At 40.9% G+C, this 17,045-nt stretch overlaps 1 protein-coding gene across 1 annotated transcript in view; it reads left to right on the top strand.

Annotated features, from left to right (window-relative positions):
* The window catches only part of plxna3 (plexin A3), a 281,769-nt gene that overhangs the window by 211,986 nt on the left and 52,738 nt on the right, over positions 1-17,045 (top strand). The window contains exon 11 of the mRNA XM_049486209.1: positions 14,145-14,241. Within this exon, the coding sequence (XP_049342166.1) occupies positions 14,145-14,241 (97 nt within the window). The remainder of the gene's footprint in view (positions 1-14,144; positions 14,242-17,045) is intronic.

Consider the following 17,045-nt stretch of genomic DNA (forward strand, 5'->3'; position numbering starts at 1 on the left):
TGAAAGAAAGAGAAAGGAAAAGAAAGTGTGAGACAGAGAGATAAAGTGGGAAATAGAGAATGAGAGAAAGAGAGAGAGTGAGAGAAAAAAAAACACATCCTTGATTAATTGAAGGTATTAGTTCGAGCTGCGCAAGGTGTACTTTTCCTGACGTTACGAGAGCAAAGACACACTGACACGCATTAAACCCAGCTGTTCAGTGCACGGTTGTCTGCTCACCTATAGATCACTAAATAAAAAAAAAAGTCACCCTAAGAATCAAATATACTTCAAACATACTTGCCTGCTCAGTGGCGATGCGATTTGTGTTCTATAACAGATAAATAATGCTATTAAACAGAAATATAATATTCCTCTCTGCATTAAAGGGTTAATAACCAGCGTTGCGTTATGGGTTAATAATGAGCCTCATGTCCATCGGCATCCACTTTCCATTCTTGGTGACATTCCAGGCGGGATTAATTGTTGTCCTCTCCTGGTACGATATGGCTGGAAGGCCCGTGTGCAGGATGTCTCCACAGCGAGCCACTGGTGTTCCTCCATCTGTTTCCACTCATCCCTCACCCCTCTGCTCTCTGTGTGCCTGTGACCCCCCACCTCCCGTCAGCCCCGCCCCCACCGGCACTGTGCGTCTCAATCACAGCCGAGACACAACCTTCAGAATCCTGTTTAACTGCAGCCTGTGTTGTTGATGCAAAACCATTCATTTACTGCATTTTTCGCACTATAAAACCCACTGAATTATAAGGTGCATTATGTAACACTAGTAAGGAACAAGGGATGACGCCATGTGTTCCTTTTTTATTCAGCAGGTCCTGCCACTGAGGGTGGTGGAGGTTGGATTAACCCTACTGTTATGTTCCCAAGTCAAATTGACCCATTGTAAAGCTTAAAGATCTAGAAAAAATAGTTAAAAGTACTTTTTTAGTATGAAACTCAAATTAAAACTTAACCTAAATTAGTGTAATCAACATATAATATGAAATATGAAAATATGATGGTTCATCTTACATATTTGCAATCAACCATCCCCTGCAAAAAAACTAAAACTAAAATAAAAACTAAAACAAAATTGCAATGTTATGTTTTATTGTTACTTAAAACTATTGTTTTATATGTTCTTTTATGATCTTTTTAAAGTAATAAAGTAATAAAACTTGGAAAAAGTTGGAACATGTTTTTTTTTTTTTTTTTTTTAACGAAAAACGAGAGAATTATCCTAATTGAAGCATCACCTGTTAGAGGGGAGGAACACCTTGCACTAAATATTGATACAATAATTAGTAATGATTAATATTTATGCTGCTTATTAGGATTTTTTGGGGTTTCGAACATCTTTTGGATAAACATTAAAAAAAACAGTTCAAAATGAGCCTGGAACACCATTGCTGTTCCTGACAAATGAACATAATAGTAGGGATAACTAATTCTACTAAAACTAATTCTTAGTTTTTTTTTTTTTTTTTTTTTTTTTTTTGAAGTAAAAAGAGTGCTGGATGTTAATCTACTCAGATTTCTCTCCTAAAATTTCTCTGTTAATTTGGGTGAGTTAAGTGCTTTCATTTATATACAGTAATCCTAGATTTCCAGATTTACACTAAGGCTTGGTGCAGCAGCATTAGCATTAGCAGCTAACCATCAGCTCTGTTTATCTAATGTGTAAATGTGCAGGTGGTTGTAATGTTAGTAGGCCTCAGGGGAATAATGATAGTCTCTTTAAAAGCGAGTATCGTAAATATTGATCGTTAGCAGTAGAATGCTAGTTGCTATTTCTCTCAACCCCTTTTCTCTTACTTTGTCTCTCTCATCACTCACATCCTTTCTTTTCCAAGATGTCTCTTTTGTGTCCTTCTCTTTCTGTCTCTTTTCCACCCTCTTTTCTATGTCTTCTCCTCTCTTTCTCTCTCTCTCTCATTTTCTCTCTCTCCATATTCTCAATCTGTCCCCCCCCCCACATCTTTCCTGTCTGTCTCTCTTGTCATGCATCTTCTGAGCTGAACAGCAATCTAGTGCCGGTAAAGACATGCCCCAGATTACACTTCTTCCCGAGGGAGTGTGTGTCATCGTCATCTCCTCTCACCTCCCCATCTCTCTCTCTCTCTCTCTCTCTCTCTCTCTCTCACACACACACACACACACACACACACACACACACACACACACACACGGGCGCGACAGCACGCGCAAGGCAACAGTGATCAATCAGTACGGCCGTCAGTGCGACTGGTCCTGCGTCTCCTCGGCAGCCGGACAGCCAGGTGACTTTGAGGGCAGGAGGTCCATGCTAATGAAATTGTGAGTGTCCCGAGATGAACGACGGAGAATCAATCAATCAGCTCCGCCTCCTCTGTACACACCTTCACACACACACACACACACACACACACACACACACTCACTGCACTCCTTCACACTCATCTCACACATACACTACTGCTGTGAAGCACTATAATATAGATCTCAGGCTATAGTGTCGTACTGTGATCAAGGTTGATGACTGGTTGATGTTTCTGTGGTGTTGCTAGGTGGATGCTATGGTGTTGCATAGCTTAGTGGTTGCTAGGAAGTTTGCAAGATAATGTTAGGCAGTTTCTAAAGTATTTGCTAGAAGGTGGAGGGGGGGGGGGTCTGCTGCCATGTTGTAAGGTGATTGCTATGGTATGCTATTGTTGCTAAGTGGTTCCCCTGGTGTAACTGGTGGTGCTTAGGGTGATGCTTAGTTCTATAGACTGTTTGCTAGGCAGTAAATATGTTATTTAAGGTGCTGTATTTTCTTAGGTGGTTACTATGGTGTTGCTAAGTAGTTGCTTTGTTTTTTTGCAAGACAATTGATAGACAGTTGCTAAAAAGTATTTGCTAGAAGGAGGGAGGAGGGGAGCTGCAGTGTTGTAAGGTAATTGCTATGGGCTGTTAAGTGGTTCCCCTGGTGTTACTTGGTGGTGCATAGGGTGTTGCTTAGTTCTCTAGACTTTTGGTAGGTAGTACACAGTGTTATTTAATGTTGTTACTACTGTGTCTCTGAGTGATTGCTAGATAGAAGATCTAATGTTTCAAAGTGTTGTATTATCCAAGGTGGTTACTATGGTGTTGCTAAGTGGTCGCTTTGGTGTTCCTGTAGGTCACTTCTATTGTGTTTCAAGAGGATTTTTTTAGTGGTTTTTAGTGGTTGCTAATGTAGCTGTAGTGTCCTAGGTGGTTTCTATGGTGTTGCTTACTGATTGTTTTGATTTTGTGAAGTGGTTGTTGGGATTTATGTGAATATGTTGCTAAGTGATTTATGGGAGCTGTAGTATTGGAAGGTGCTTGCTATAGGATCTTAATCGGTTTCTAGGGTGTCGCTAAGTGGTTGCTCTGGTGTTCCTCTAGGTCACTTGTGAGGTATTTTAGGGGGGGGGGTGTTCTTTGGTGGTGCTTAGTGGTTGCTAAATCGTTCTCTAGGCAGTTAATGTTATTTCATGTGGTTGCTAATGTATTACTTAGGGCTGTAGTGTCCTATATGGTTTCTATGGTGTTGCTAAGTGGTTGCTGTGATTTTGTTAGGTGGTTGCTATGGTAATTGCTAAGGTGGTATTTCCTTTCCACAGGTGTCCCTTTAGGTCTCTTAGTGGTAAATAAATTGTTCTCTATGCAGTTAATGTTATTTCATGTGGCTGCTAATGTGTTGCTAAGTGGTTGCTATGGTGGTGCTTAGTTGTTCCTAGGATTTTGGTTTGCTAGATGTTTGTTAGGAAGTTTCTGTAGTATTTTAGGTGGTTGCTGGGGTGTTGCTTGCAGAATGGGATCTATAGTGTTGAACGTAAAGTGATTGCTATGGTATTGCTAATGGTTGCTGTGGTGTTGCTTGCTGGATGGGATCTATAGTGTTGATCTTAAAGTACTTTATATGGTATTGGTACATGGAACATGGTTGCTGTGGTGTTTCTTGGTAGAAGTTCCTGTATTAGTATAGATGGTTGCTTCTGAACTTTTAATGCGCAGTATGTGAACGTTATATAATGACTCCAGGCCCTTTAAAAAAAGGGAAGAAAGCCATTCCAAGTTATTTCCATAAAACCAGAGAAGCATTACCCACCGTATTAGTCACAAATGATATCGTTAACTGACAGCAGCAGCTACTTGGCCCACCTGTTTGAGTTCATACGCTTCAGTGGCACTCAGTCATTTTAAAAGAGGGCTTTTAAAAAGTGCTGAAGCCCCTAAAACCCCTGCGAGGCGCTGGCGTCATATTACAGCCGGCCCGTTTGGTCTCAGCCCTCTGTGTAAATGTGCGATGGCTCTCCCTGAGGGCATGTCTTTGGCTCGCGGTGCAGCGCTGTGCGGCGCGGCGCGGTGTAGTGCGGCAACGGCCCATTATTTCCAACAAAAATCAAGTTAACTTGTCCTGTATTCTCCTTAATTTCTCCGCTGCCTTCCGCCCCTGCTGCTCCCAGCCCTCAGACAGCTGCCTTTTCAGCTTGTCACAATACTGGTATTGTGCAGATTCAGCCCCCCGAGGCGGCGAAGGCCTGAACCGTACCCTGCGCCGAGCGCTCGCCGGAGGAACAGCCGGATTCTGATTCCATTTCCAGCAGAGAAATCGAAGATTCAGATATTTGTAATTATGAGTTGAGCTGGAAGCCGCTGAAGGGAAACTAGTGGATTAATGATTAATGTTCTGATTTTTGACAGATTTCATTTATAACGCGCGTCGGGAGATAACAGTCTGAGATATAATTACACTCGAAATCACTCAGAAACTGAGAGAGGGCGTACCTCAAGGGTGTGTGTTTGGCCCCCTTTTGTTTTGCTTTTTTTTCATTTATTATTATTATTATTTTTTTATATAACAGATTAGGCCTGTCACAATAATTGCAATATCGATTTCCAATCGTACAATAAATTAACATGACCTCAATAAAATATGATGAATTTGATTATCGTGATATCGTTTGTTCACATACACTGTATAACAGTACACAGTATTTTAGCCAGTCATGCTTCAATACCTGTGACTCCATACACATACACAGCACTAAGCGCTAGCTCTTTCACCGTTCAGAGTGAAATGAGTATTTTTGGCATGTAGTCTACCGCTAACCCTGGCTAGCACTGCTGGAGCAGCATTAGCATTAGCTGCTAACTGTGCTAAGTGCTAGCTCTTTCACCGTTCAGTGGTGAGTATATTGTACTGTAGTCTGCACGTTTACAATGTTTACATCTCTTACTGGTGCAATAATGTGTAATTAATGAAGACTGGCCACCAGGCTGCTCCAATTTAGCCATGAAACCTAAAATCCCACACTAAAATGATGACAGGTGTTTATCAGTTTGCTGCAACTCCACATGAACACATGAATTTTTTCTGCAGAAGATAAAACGCCGCAGTCTCGGAGCATTCGACCGAGTCGAGCCCCAAATTCAAAGATTTTTCATTACCCGTTTTTTTTTTTTTTTTTTTTCCTTTCCCTCCGTCCTTCCTGAAATGAAAGGTGAACAAAATAGCCGAAATGAGTCCATAAGTGTAAGTGTTGCTAAGCACCGCTGACCCCTTAGCGACAGGAACCGGCCGTGTTACCGGGGAAACGTACCACGCAGGCCTTTTTTACACAATGCCCAAGTTCTAAACCAGCCTCTTGATGAAGAGAGCCCCTCACAAAGACGCCCATTATCCTCGGCGCAGGGTAGCCCAGCCTTTCTGAATAAAAACACTTAAATGTTATTTTTGTCAGGCTTTTTGAACCAACTCACCCTCATTATTCTATTATTCTCATCAAGTGCTCAATCAGGCATTAGTGCTGTTCTGCTGCGCCGCAAAAAGAGAAAAAAAAAAGAGAGAGAGAGAGAGAGAGAGGAACGCGCTAAATAAGCCCCGCCCACCTTTAATGTTCATCAGGTTTGCACGTGAGCTTGCGTGCACCCGTCCGTGCCGAACCATACCTGCGGCATAGTTTCCAGCAGGGTTCTGCGAGAAAAGTGGAGAAAAATGCAACAAAAAAAAAAGAGAAGAAAAAGATGAAATAAAAAGAGAAAGAAACTTTACTTTGCTGCTGTGCCCACTCTGTGCCCACTCTGTGCCCACGGTGCCAGAGCTTCGACTTCATTTTTACCACAAATATTTAAAACAGAGTTTTAGTAATTTGCAAGGTTTTCGCAAGATTAGGGCTTTTTTTGTTAAAACTTTCTTAACTTCCTTTTTTTACAATGTTCGTTAAATAATCAGCAATTTCCAAATCTTCAGCAAATTCAGACTGTTCATTTTTTATTATTATTATTATTATTATTATTATAAAGGCTACTATTTTATTTATTTATTTATTTATTTCTTAATGTGGTGGCCCTTTTTAAAAAAAAGAAGTTGTTTTAAAGTATACTTAACATGAAAAAAGTACATACTTTTAGCATATAAAAAAAAACACATACTTAATAAATACTAATACTAAATGTACTTATTTGGAACAACTTGTAGCATCTTAAGTCCATTTCAAGCTGCAATGATGTAATGAAGCTTTACTCTATTTTTTTAATACAATATAAAAGCATTAGGAACCTAAATTTAAAGCAGCACTAGGTAGGATTTCCTCAATTTTTTTCCTTGATCTTTTTAAAGAAGTAAAATTACAGTTTAAAACTCACTGCAGCGCTGCATTGAGGTGTAATAGGAGGAACAGCGGTGCTCTCGTGTTTCTGTGCCGGAGCTCCTCTGAGCTCAAACCAGACTCTGTAAGTTTTCAGAGGCGGCCGCGACCAACGCTCGAGAGAACTGCGACCTGCTTTCCGACCTTTAGTTCTAACAGTTCTACAAGGACTACTGGTTCATTCTTTACAAACTAACATACAGACACTCTCGCAGAAGCTGGAAAGAGACCGAATATGTCTGTGAAAGCCAGAAAACGAGAAAGAGAAACTAATCCGCCTGAAACATTTATTACACTCTGCAACTGTAGGGGGAGCCCACGAGCACAAAATCTCAATCCTACCTAGTGGAGCTTTTTTAAACATTATTTTTAATACACTTAAAGTATATATTGTAAATGTACTACTTTATGAATCAGCTGGTGGATCAGCTGTTCTGGAGTCAGTCAGGAAATGAGGAAATCGCTCAGTGAGCTGTAAGTGATATTCCAGAAACTTCCATCTGAAATCACAGCCGCTCTCATCAGGAAGGAATGCCTCGGTTAACCTCGGATCAGCGCTCCCAACTCACTGATGATGACACCAGTTCAACTGTCTCTCTCTCTCTCTCTCTCTCTCTTTCTCTCTTCTCTCTATCACTCTCTCTTTTTTTGCTATACATCCCTTGTGCTATTATTTCTTTTCACACTCCTTTTTATTCTCTAGCTGCTTTCTCTAAGAGCATCTTTTTTTGTTTTTTTGTTTTTGTTTTTGTTTCTCCTGTTCTTTTTCTCTCTCTATTTATTTCACTCTTTTTCATACTTTCTCTCTAATTCTCACTTTTTTTACTATACCTTTTCTTATGTTATCCTTTTTTTCACACTCGCATTCTCATGTTGCTTTCTCTGAATGCATGTTTTACTTTCTCTCTCCCTCTTTTTTGCATTTGTCTATTTTTGTTCCTCATTTTCTTCTCTCTCTCTTTCTTTTTCTCACACTTTTTCACAACAGTTCTTACTCTTTCATACTCGTCCTCACTTTTACTGTTCCTGTTGCTAGCTCTCACTCACTTTCTATTTACTCACTTCCTGTTTGTAATTCTTTCTTTCTCACACTCTTACTCTTTCTCTTTTTTCTGTTGCTTCCTTTTGGTATCACACTCTTTCACACTCTCTCTGTTGATCTCTCACTTTCTTTCCGTTCCTCAATTTTGTTATTTCTTTCTTTTTATCTTTATTTCACCAGTATCTCTAACTTCTCTTTTCTTCTCTCTTGCTATATCTTCTACTCTTTCTATCGCTCTCACTTTCTATTCCTCTCTCTACCTAATCTTTTTTAGCTCCATCATTCTTTCACTCTCTCTCTCTTTCATTCTCTCATCCTCTTCCTCTCGTTTCCTTTCTGTGTATCATTATCCCCGTTTCCCTGCCGTCTTCTGAAGACCGTGCCGTGATATCTTTCCTCATCTCTGGAAAGGAACCAAGCCGAAGCTCATCAGAGTTGGTTTGGCGAGAGTCGAAGCCGTTCCCAGTCGCATCTGTATCAGTTATCATGTCCCAGAATTCCCTTTCCCCCTCGACATAGTAATTAAAGAAATGACGCAAACATGTGGGGGAGCCAATTATCCGCTGTTATTGCTGGTAGAGGCCTGGTAACAGGATACCTGTGATTCAGTAATTGGGTTAGCATTAGTTAATGCGCGCAGCGGGGCGCGTTCCCGTACGTCATCCGAGCTGCAGCCGCGCCGGCGAGGCCTTATGCTGAGTTCAGGCTAATTTACTAACTCAATTAAATGTACAAGAAAACGTGACCATTAAATTCCATTGATTTTCATTCTGTCACTGGAGGGACTCGGCATTGACGAGCCGAAGCAGAGCTAGCGTGTAGGGTGGGATACGGGGTAAAGGCTACGGGGTTGAGTATATAGGATAGAGAACACAGGGTACAGGCTAGAGGCTACATGGTACAGGGTAGAGGCCACAGGATAGAAACTAAGAGGACAGAGGGTTCAGGCTATAAGCTACAAGCTAAAAGCTTCAAGCTAGAGGCTACAGGCTAGAGGATACAGGGTAGCAGCGACAGTATAAAGGGTACAAGGTAGAGGCTACAGGGTAGAGGATATAGGCTAGAGGCTACAGGGTAGAGGCTACAGGGTAAAGAATACAGGCTAGAGGATACAAGGTAGAGACTACAAGGTAGAGACTACAAGCTAGAGGATACAAGGTAGAGGCTAGAAGCTAGAGTCCACAGGGTAGAGACTACAAGCTAAAAACTACAAGCAAAAGGGTAGAGGCTACAGAGTAAAGGCTACAAGTCAAAAGCTACAAACAAGAGGCTACAAGCTAGAGACTACACACAAGAGGCTACAATGTAGAGGCTACAGGCTACGTGATACAGGCTAGAGGCTACAAACTAGGGGATACAAGGTATAGGCTTCAAGGTACAGAGTAGCGGGTACATGGTACAGGGTAGAGGCTACAATCTAGAAGCTCCAAGGTAAAGGATACAGGCTAGATGCTACAGGCTAGGGGCTACAAGTTAGAGACTACAAGATAGAGGCTACAGGGTAGAGGATATAACGTAGATGCTCCAAGCTATAGGCTACAGGGTGGAGACTACAGGGTAGAGGCTACGTGGTAAAAGGTAGAGGCTACAATGTAGTGGTTACAGGGAAGAGACTACAAGCTAGAGACTACAAGTTAAAAACTACAAGGTAGAGGCTACAAGCTTTTAGAACCAAACATCTGTGCGAGATTAAAATAAATAAATAAATAAATGAATAAATTCCGCTTAATGCTTAAAAGTCTGTCTGCTTCCATTATTTGAATTAATTGCAATCACTTAATTTCTTCATTTAGTAAAGAAGTGCGGGTGTTCTTTTTTTTTTTTTTTTTTTTTCTCTCTCCCTTCGCAGCATTTTTTTTTTCTTCCCCTTCCTGAGTCAATATCTCGGCGCAGTTATTCATCATTTGCCTGCATGTCGTAAACAGCGCTGCTGTACTGTATTAACTTTGCTGCAATAAGTAGATTGTTGAGCACATCATTTATTAAGAGCCGGCTGTTAAAAGAGAAGAGGGGGGGGGGAAAAAGACCTAGCTAGCTCTTTATTTCTCTCTCTCTCTCTCGTTCTTTCCCGTTCGTTCTCTCGCGCCGTGCCTCTCGCTAGCTTCTAACAGAAATAGGATTGTAATAAACCCAACACGGTGTAGAAAACCAACGGCATCCAAACCAACACAGCCAAATGGAGATTTTTCATTCCTGCTGATGGTTTCCAGTCTGGAGTATTTGTTGTGTGGTGTATACTGAGTCAGTAAATGTGAGGGGTGTGTATATTTGTGTGCATTTGAGCTGCTGATGGATTCAATGGGGGTCTAGGAAAGGGGGGCTTAAAGGTAAGAATACCTTGCTGTCGTTTACTAGTCATTTCCAGCGATTCTCCTGACAGAATCAGGCCAGGCTGTCTCCTCGCCGAGCGCACGGCGATACTGTGGGAAGACAAGCCTGAGGAAAATCAATTCACTACTGGCACAGATAAGCCGTATTGTACGGGCCAACACAAAGGCTCTCGCGCATTTACACTCGCCGGCTAATCTCCTCAAAGCTGCCCTGCCTTTCACTGGAGAGGAGGCAATAGGCAAGAAAATGCATCATATTACTGCCCAAAATACATTGTGTACGACTCTCATTCTCTCCCCTCGCTTTCATCACCGCGGCTTATGCACGACAACAACTACAACCCCATTTTATATATATTTCTCCTATTTATTTCCATCCATTTTTTATCCTACTTTCTGTGTGTCTTCAGAAGCGGTTCTGGATTTAGAGCCAAAAATACGGTCTACATAATGGACGGCTCCATTCCCTGGGATTTTTCAACCCTACATTCAGGTGTTCGTTTGGTGTTTAGTTATTTGCCGATGCTTCTTTTGAAGCCCACCAGCTTATTTTCTTCCTCCCACCCAAACTGAGAATCTACAACTATATACAACTATTCAACTTTACAACCAGACTTCACTGCACCATACAGCTGTTGGCATCCATTTCTCTTTGAGTAAAAAAGTGAGTAATTTGGATGGATGAAATAGCAATTTTCCTGAGATTTATAGGTACAGACATTAGTTGTCGCCGTCTCTTGAAAGATTTCTTGACAAATTTTATATTGTTCCTATCAATATTGGGATTATATTATATAGATGGATGGATGGCTAGTTTATTTTCCTGAGATTTATAGATATAGACATTAGTTGAGGCCATTCTTGGCAGATTTTTGGCAAATTTATATTGTTCCTATCAATATCTGGATTATATTGGTTGGTTGGTTGGTTGGTTGGTTGGTGGATGGATAGATGGATGGATGGATAATTTAAATAAATTACAGATAAATAAGTACAGACATTTGTTGTGGCCATTCATCACAGATTTGATATCGTTCCTATCGGTATCGGGGGTTATATTGGATGGGTGGATGGATGGATGGGTGGATAGATGGCATGAGTTGTGGCGATTCTTGGCAGATTTTATATTGTTCCTATCAATATCTGGATGTGGATGGATGGATGGATGGATGGATGGATTACGATAACCAGTTTGACATATTTTTTCATTTTATTTCCATTTTTTACAATTTTTATATTTTTTTCTGTGTCTTTAAAAGCGGTTCTGGATTTAGAGCCAAAAATACAGTTGGAATAATGGACGGCTCCATTCCCCTGGATTTTTCAATGCTACATCCAGGTTATTTGCAGATGCTCCTCCAAAAGTAATAAAATGAGTAAAAAACAACAAAAAGTAAAAAAGAAAAAGTAAGAAGTATGAAGACAGAACTCCTCCAAGCTTCCAGTAAATTCTGCTGTAAGCTAATGATGTTCAGACGCTGACCTCTGTAACCTACAGCTCTCCACAGGTCATCCATAATTGACCCCAATTATGAGGGAAGAGGCCGAGCAGCTGGGGGCTGCAGAAGCATGCGGCTGCTCGGAGCCTGGTGTCAACAGGTTGAGTTAACTTTACTTCAGCCTTTCGTCACCCTGAGCAAAGCCCAGCCCAGCACAGCCCAGCACAGCCCAGCACAGCCCAACGTACTCAACTTCCTCTCATATACGCCTAAAGAGCAGCTGAAAGAAGAGTCCAGTTTATTACATGAGTGAGATTGGGATGGGAAGTCCCAATACTTCCACAAAGACCTGTAAAAATGTTTAAAAATGTATTAATTAATGACACAAATTGCTGTGATTCATCACAAATAACTCATTTGTCTAATTATTTATAAAACTTCATAACAGTGTTCAATGGAAGATCAACACAAGGGGATTTTATTTCTATTCAGATATGGAAGGCAGTGAGAGTTAGTTATGAGATTTAATCCTCCAATTTAAGATAAATAACAGTTAATCTACATTCTAAACTTGGCAGTGGCAACAGCATGTTTAAACAAGAGTAAAAAGAGTGAATTATGGGAGGACAATTTTGTGGGTCAAAATTGGTAAAAAAATGTTATTTGCATTAAAATATTAACTTGTTAAACAATAATACATTCGAATTACCATTAAATAAGTGTTCAGTTAGTGCAGTTTTAATTAAAAAAGGAATTTGGGCGTCTTATAGGGTTGAGAAAACATTGCACTGAAAACGTTTCCTGTAAAATAAATTTTAAAAGTGGAAATTAACATGCTGTATATACAGCTCAGGAAAAAATGAAGAGATCACTTCAGTTTCTGAATCAGTTTCTCTGATTTTGCTGTTTATAGGTTTATGTTTGAGTAAAATGAACATTGTTGTTTTATTCTATAAACTACAGACAACATTTCTCCCAAATTCCAAATAAAAATATTCTCATTTAGAGCATTTATTTGCTTTTAGACTTCAAATGGTGGGAAGAAAACAAGTTAATATTCAAAAAGTTTTAAGAGTTCAGAAATCAATCAGAAATATTTGGTGGGATAACGGTGGTTTTTAATCTTGGCGTTATGTTCTCCTCCACCAGTCTTACACACTGCTTTTGGATAACTTTATGCTGCTTTACTCCTGGTGCAAAAATTCAAGCAGTTCAGTTCAGCATCCATCTTCCTCTTGATTATATTCCAGAGGTTTTTAATTTGGTAAAATCAGAGAAACTCATTATTTTTAAAAGGTCTCATCTTTTTTTTTTTTTTTTAATACATATCCTGATATAAGTGTGAGTTGATATCGTCGATCTCAGATGGTGAGCAGTTTCCCGCATGCCGGCGTGTCTGAGGGCTGCTGGGTAATGCCGCTGGTGTGGCGTGTTTGGCTTGTAGTGATTGATTTGCGCCGCACGGCTGAATGAACAGTGCTGTAGCAGCTGATGTTTCACTCGGCTCTAATGACCGGCCGAGGAATGGAGCTTTCTTCTCGGCGCTTTGGGACTTTTTTGGGTTTTGCCTTAAATAGAAGTTAAAGTAGTGCGGTTTCACTGCGGGAGCTCTCAGCCCAGCGGTTTATCCAGAAGCAGAAACCGCCAGCGCAGGTTTTTAATGCAGTGTGGGTTCTTCTGCTGCTTCTCTCACACTTGTTTTCTCCCCCTCCTCCTCCTCCTCCACCTCTCCCTTCATCTGTGTTTTGCTGAGAGAGCTGCGATTGATGGTGCTGCTCAGCGATATTCTCGCCGGGTTGGGTCGGCTAAGTGCTCTCGCAGTTGTTGCTAATTAAAACGTGGAGGATGATGAGGAAAGCTCTGTTCTCTGGGCAGGTCCAGTTTACTCTCCAAACACTTGAAGGAACAATCAGTAATAAATATGATGAAAAGTGTGGTTTACGTGGGTTGCCAGATTGAAGCACAGTGTTGAGCAACGACAAGTCTACTGTAACTCTACGTTTTAATGTCTACGTCAAAATGCCCATTTTTTACTACGCTAGTGGTGGTGTTAATTTCCCATTCCCATGGTTAGTGAACCTTACTGAAGCTCAGTGATTACCTGTTCAGCACATAGACGTAGAAACATAGACAGCTCACCCACTTTCATGGCTGCAATACACTGTTTGCTGTTGTTGCATGCTGATGTCTGTACCTGGCAAGCCTGAGTGTGGAAATGGGACTGGGGGAACAAACCACACAAATTAACGTGACCTACCGCACAGTTCAAATAAGAAAATACTGCAAGCTGAAGCTCTGAGGAATGAATGGGAAGCTGAGTTTGGCTACTTTTGATTCTAGAGCTAGTCCAGATTTGGTGATGTCACCGTTTTTGAAGCTGATATAAGATTTATAGAAGTGTAATTACCCATCACATCCACATATTGTCTCCAGAATCTTAATGCAGAAGATTAACGCGAATATAAACACATTTAACCATGCAGAATTTAAGGTGGATTAACTATAACGGTATCAAACCAAGTCGTAGCACATGAATGTAACCTGTCCTCCACTCTACTACTATTAGAAACTACTACCTATATCTGCTCCACCTTAAAATATAATAAGTCAGAGACAGAAGCTCTGAATCTCTTGCTGGACAGTTTTTGCTGGTATCTTCAGTTCTTCGGTCTGTCAAGTTGACCCAGTTGTTTTGTCCCTGTTTTGTCTTTTCTTGCAGTACTGGTACGAGGGGAATGAGATGGGAGCCCTGCCAGTGGATTTCTCCATCGTCTGGGACGGAGACTTCCCCATCGATAAACCTTCTACCATGAGAGGTGAGCACTCACACTTCCTACTAAAATCTGTTTTTCCCAAAGAACTAAAAAAAGAACATTAAAGCCCTTATTTAACAGCATGTCCTCATGCAATTATATATTAGTGCATCTAAAAAAATAGATGAAATACATCTATATATTTTTTGAGATGCGCTAGAATATAATTGCACTCATAATTGATCTATTTTAAGCATTTATTTATTTTATTGTTGATGATTATGAAGCTTACAGCCAATGAAAACCCCAAAAATCAGTGTCTCCGAAAATTAAAATATTATATAAAACCTATTGGTACTTTTAGCAGTGTGGGCAGTGTGCCAAATCCTGCTGGAAAATGAAATCTGAATCCCTATAAAAGTTGTCAGCAGAGGAAAGCGTGAAGTTTCCCTTAAATTCCCTTGATTTCCAAATTAAAAAATGCAAATGCATGAAATTTCCTGATGGTCAATGATGAGTTCTTGCCATAATATGGATTAGCACATTACTTAAATAGGGCTTTTTCAGTGGGTGGTTTGAAAATAAATATTTATGTAATATAACCCAGCTATCTAACCGTGTCACAGTATTGATTTTCCAGTGCTTTCTGAATATGTAACAAATAATGATGCCTGTTGCCAAGGAAATATGTAGCTGTATAATTGTATAATGTATGGTCCATGTACGCTCACTCGCATGTTTTATGTACTGTAGTTGTATATAGTCCTGAAAATAAATAGGCAGGGGTCTATATAGAAATTTCTATTTGTGAGAAAATATTTCTTATTTTTATCCCATTTAGTCCCAATTTACATGACCAATTACCAAAACCCACTTATTAGGACTCCCCCTATCACTAGTGAACCCCCCCCCCCCCAACACAAGGAGGGTGAACACTAGCACACGCCTCCCTCTGACACATGTAAAGTCAGACTCCGCCTCTTCTTTTGAACCACTGCGGAGGAAAGCGCAGCAGCGACTCGGTTCTGATACATCAGCTCACAGACGCAGCCTTGTGCTGATCCACATCACCCTATAAGTAGTGATGAGGGGAAAGAGAAGAGCGTCATCTACTGTACCCACCCGGAGAGAGAGAGAGCAAGGACAGTTGTGCTCTCTCAGGGCTCCGGCAGCTGATGGCAAGCTGCATGATCAGGATTTGAACCGCCCCAGACTCTGGTGTTGAGTAAAAGTGGATCTGAATCCTTAATCTTTAATGCAAATAGAGTTTCTCTCTCTATCTATTCAGTCGTGTTCCGTGACTCAGGCCTGCTCTCCTCCAGCAGAGCGGTAGTTTATTGATGGTTTGCCGCTCGCTCGTCTATTTTTGTGTTTTATAGCTTCATTTTTACCTCTGAGGATGGAACGGTCCATATGTGTCCTCCTTCATCCTCACTGTGTGTCGTCTAATTATATTTCAAAGTATGGAGGAAATTAGGACAGGCAGCTTTCTGCTCGCTTTTGATCTTTTTTTGTGGGAAGAGGAGAGGGAGAAATAAAGAGAGAGAAATAGAAAAAGAGAGAGAGAGATATAGAGAGAGGGAGGGGGGAGGAGGGAGGATCTGCTGGAGGATTTCTTCTTCTTCCTTCATCACTTGGGATGGACTACAAACCATAGGCTAAGTCTGAAAGTGCGAAAGAGTGTGAGTTTGAGTGTGTGAGTTTGAGTGTGTGAGTTTGAGTGTGTGCGAGAGCGAGAGTGAATGAGCTTGCGAGAGAGTGATTGTGAGTATAAGAAAGTGAAAATTTGAGTGAGTGTGAGTGAGTGAGCATTTGAGAGAGTGAGTGAGCATAATAGAGAGTAAGTGAGCATGTGAGAGAGTAAGTGAGTGTGCGAGAGAGTGAGTGAGCACGCAAGTAAGCGAAAGAGCGAGTGAGTGTGCAAGAGAGTGCGCGCAAGTGAACGAAAGAGCGATTGAGTGTGCGAAAGAGCAAGTGAATGTGAAAGTGAAAGCAAGAGTGTAGAAGAGTAAATGAAAGCGAGAGAGTGAGTGAACACGCAAAAGAGCGAGAGAGTGTGCGAGAGAGCAAGTGAATGTGAAAGTGAAAGTGTGAGTGAGCATTTAAGAGAGTGACAGTGAGCATACTAGAGAGTGAGTTAACATGTGAGAGATTGAGTGAGCGTACGAGAGAGTGAGCGTGCAAGTGAGTGAAAGAGTGAGTGAGTGTGCGAGAGAGTGAGTAAGTGCGCAAGTGAGCGATGGAGCGAGTGAGTGTGCGAAAGAGCAAGTGAACATGAAAGTGAAAGCAAAAGTGTGGCAGAGTAAATTAAAGAGAGTGAGGGAGTAAGTGTGCGAGAGAGCAAGTGAACGTGAAAGTGAAAGCAAGAGTGTGCCACAGTAAATTAAAGGGAGTGAGCGAGTAAGTGTGCAGAGAGTGAGTGAGCGCGCCAGCAAAAGAGCGAGTGAGTGTGCGAGAGAGCAAGTGAACGTGAAAGTGAAAGCAAGAGTGTGGAAGAGTAAATGAAAGAGTGCATGAGAATCGGTGAGAGTGCATGAGTGAGAGGGAGAACAAATGAGAGCGCGAGAGTGTAAAAGAGTAAGAGCGCGAGAAAGTGAGAGGGTGTGCCTTATAATACGGTGTGCCTTACAGTCTGTAAATACGGTAGTCTACAATATAAAAATTTTCAGTGTAAAAACATATGAAAAGGTGTGTCCAATTTTTTGAGTGGTATTGTGTGAGTGTGTATATATGTATATATACACACACACATATATACAGACACATATATATACACACATATATGTTTAAATAGTGCACTGTGTGTTTACACAGTACAAATCCAGTATTCAATATAAGACACATGGGACATGCTAAAACCTCATGTC

This window comes from Astyanax mexicanus, chromosome 12, assembly GCF_023375975.1.
Source record: "Astyanax mexicanus isolate ESR-SI-001 chromosome 12, AstMex3_surface, whole genome shotgun sequence".
NCBI lineage: Eukaryota > Metazoa > Chordata > Actinopteri > Characiformes > Acestrorhamphidae > Astyanax > Astyanax mexicanus.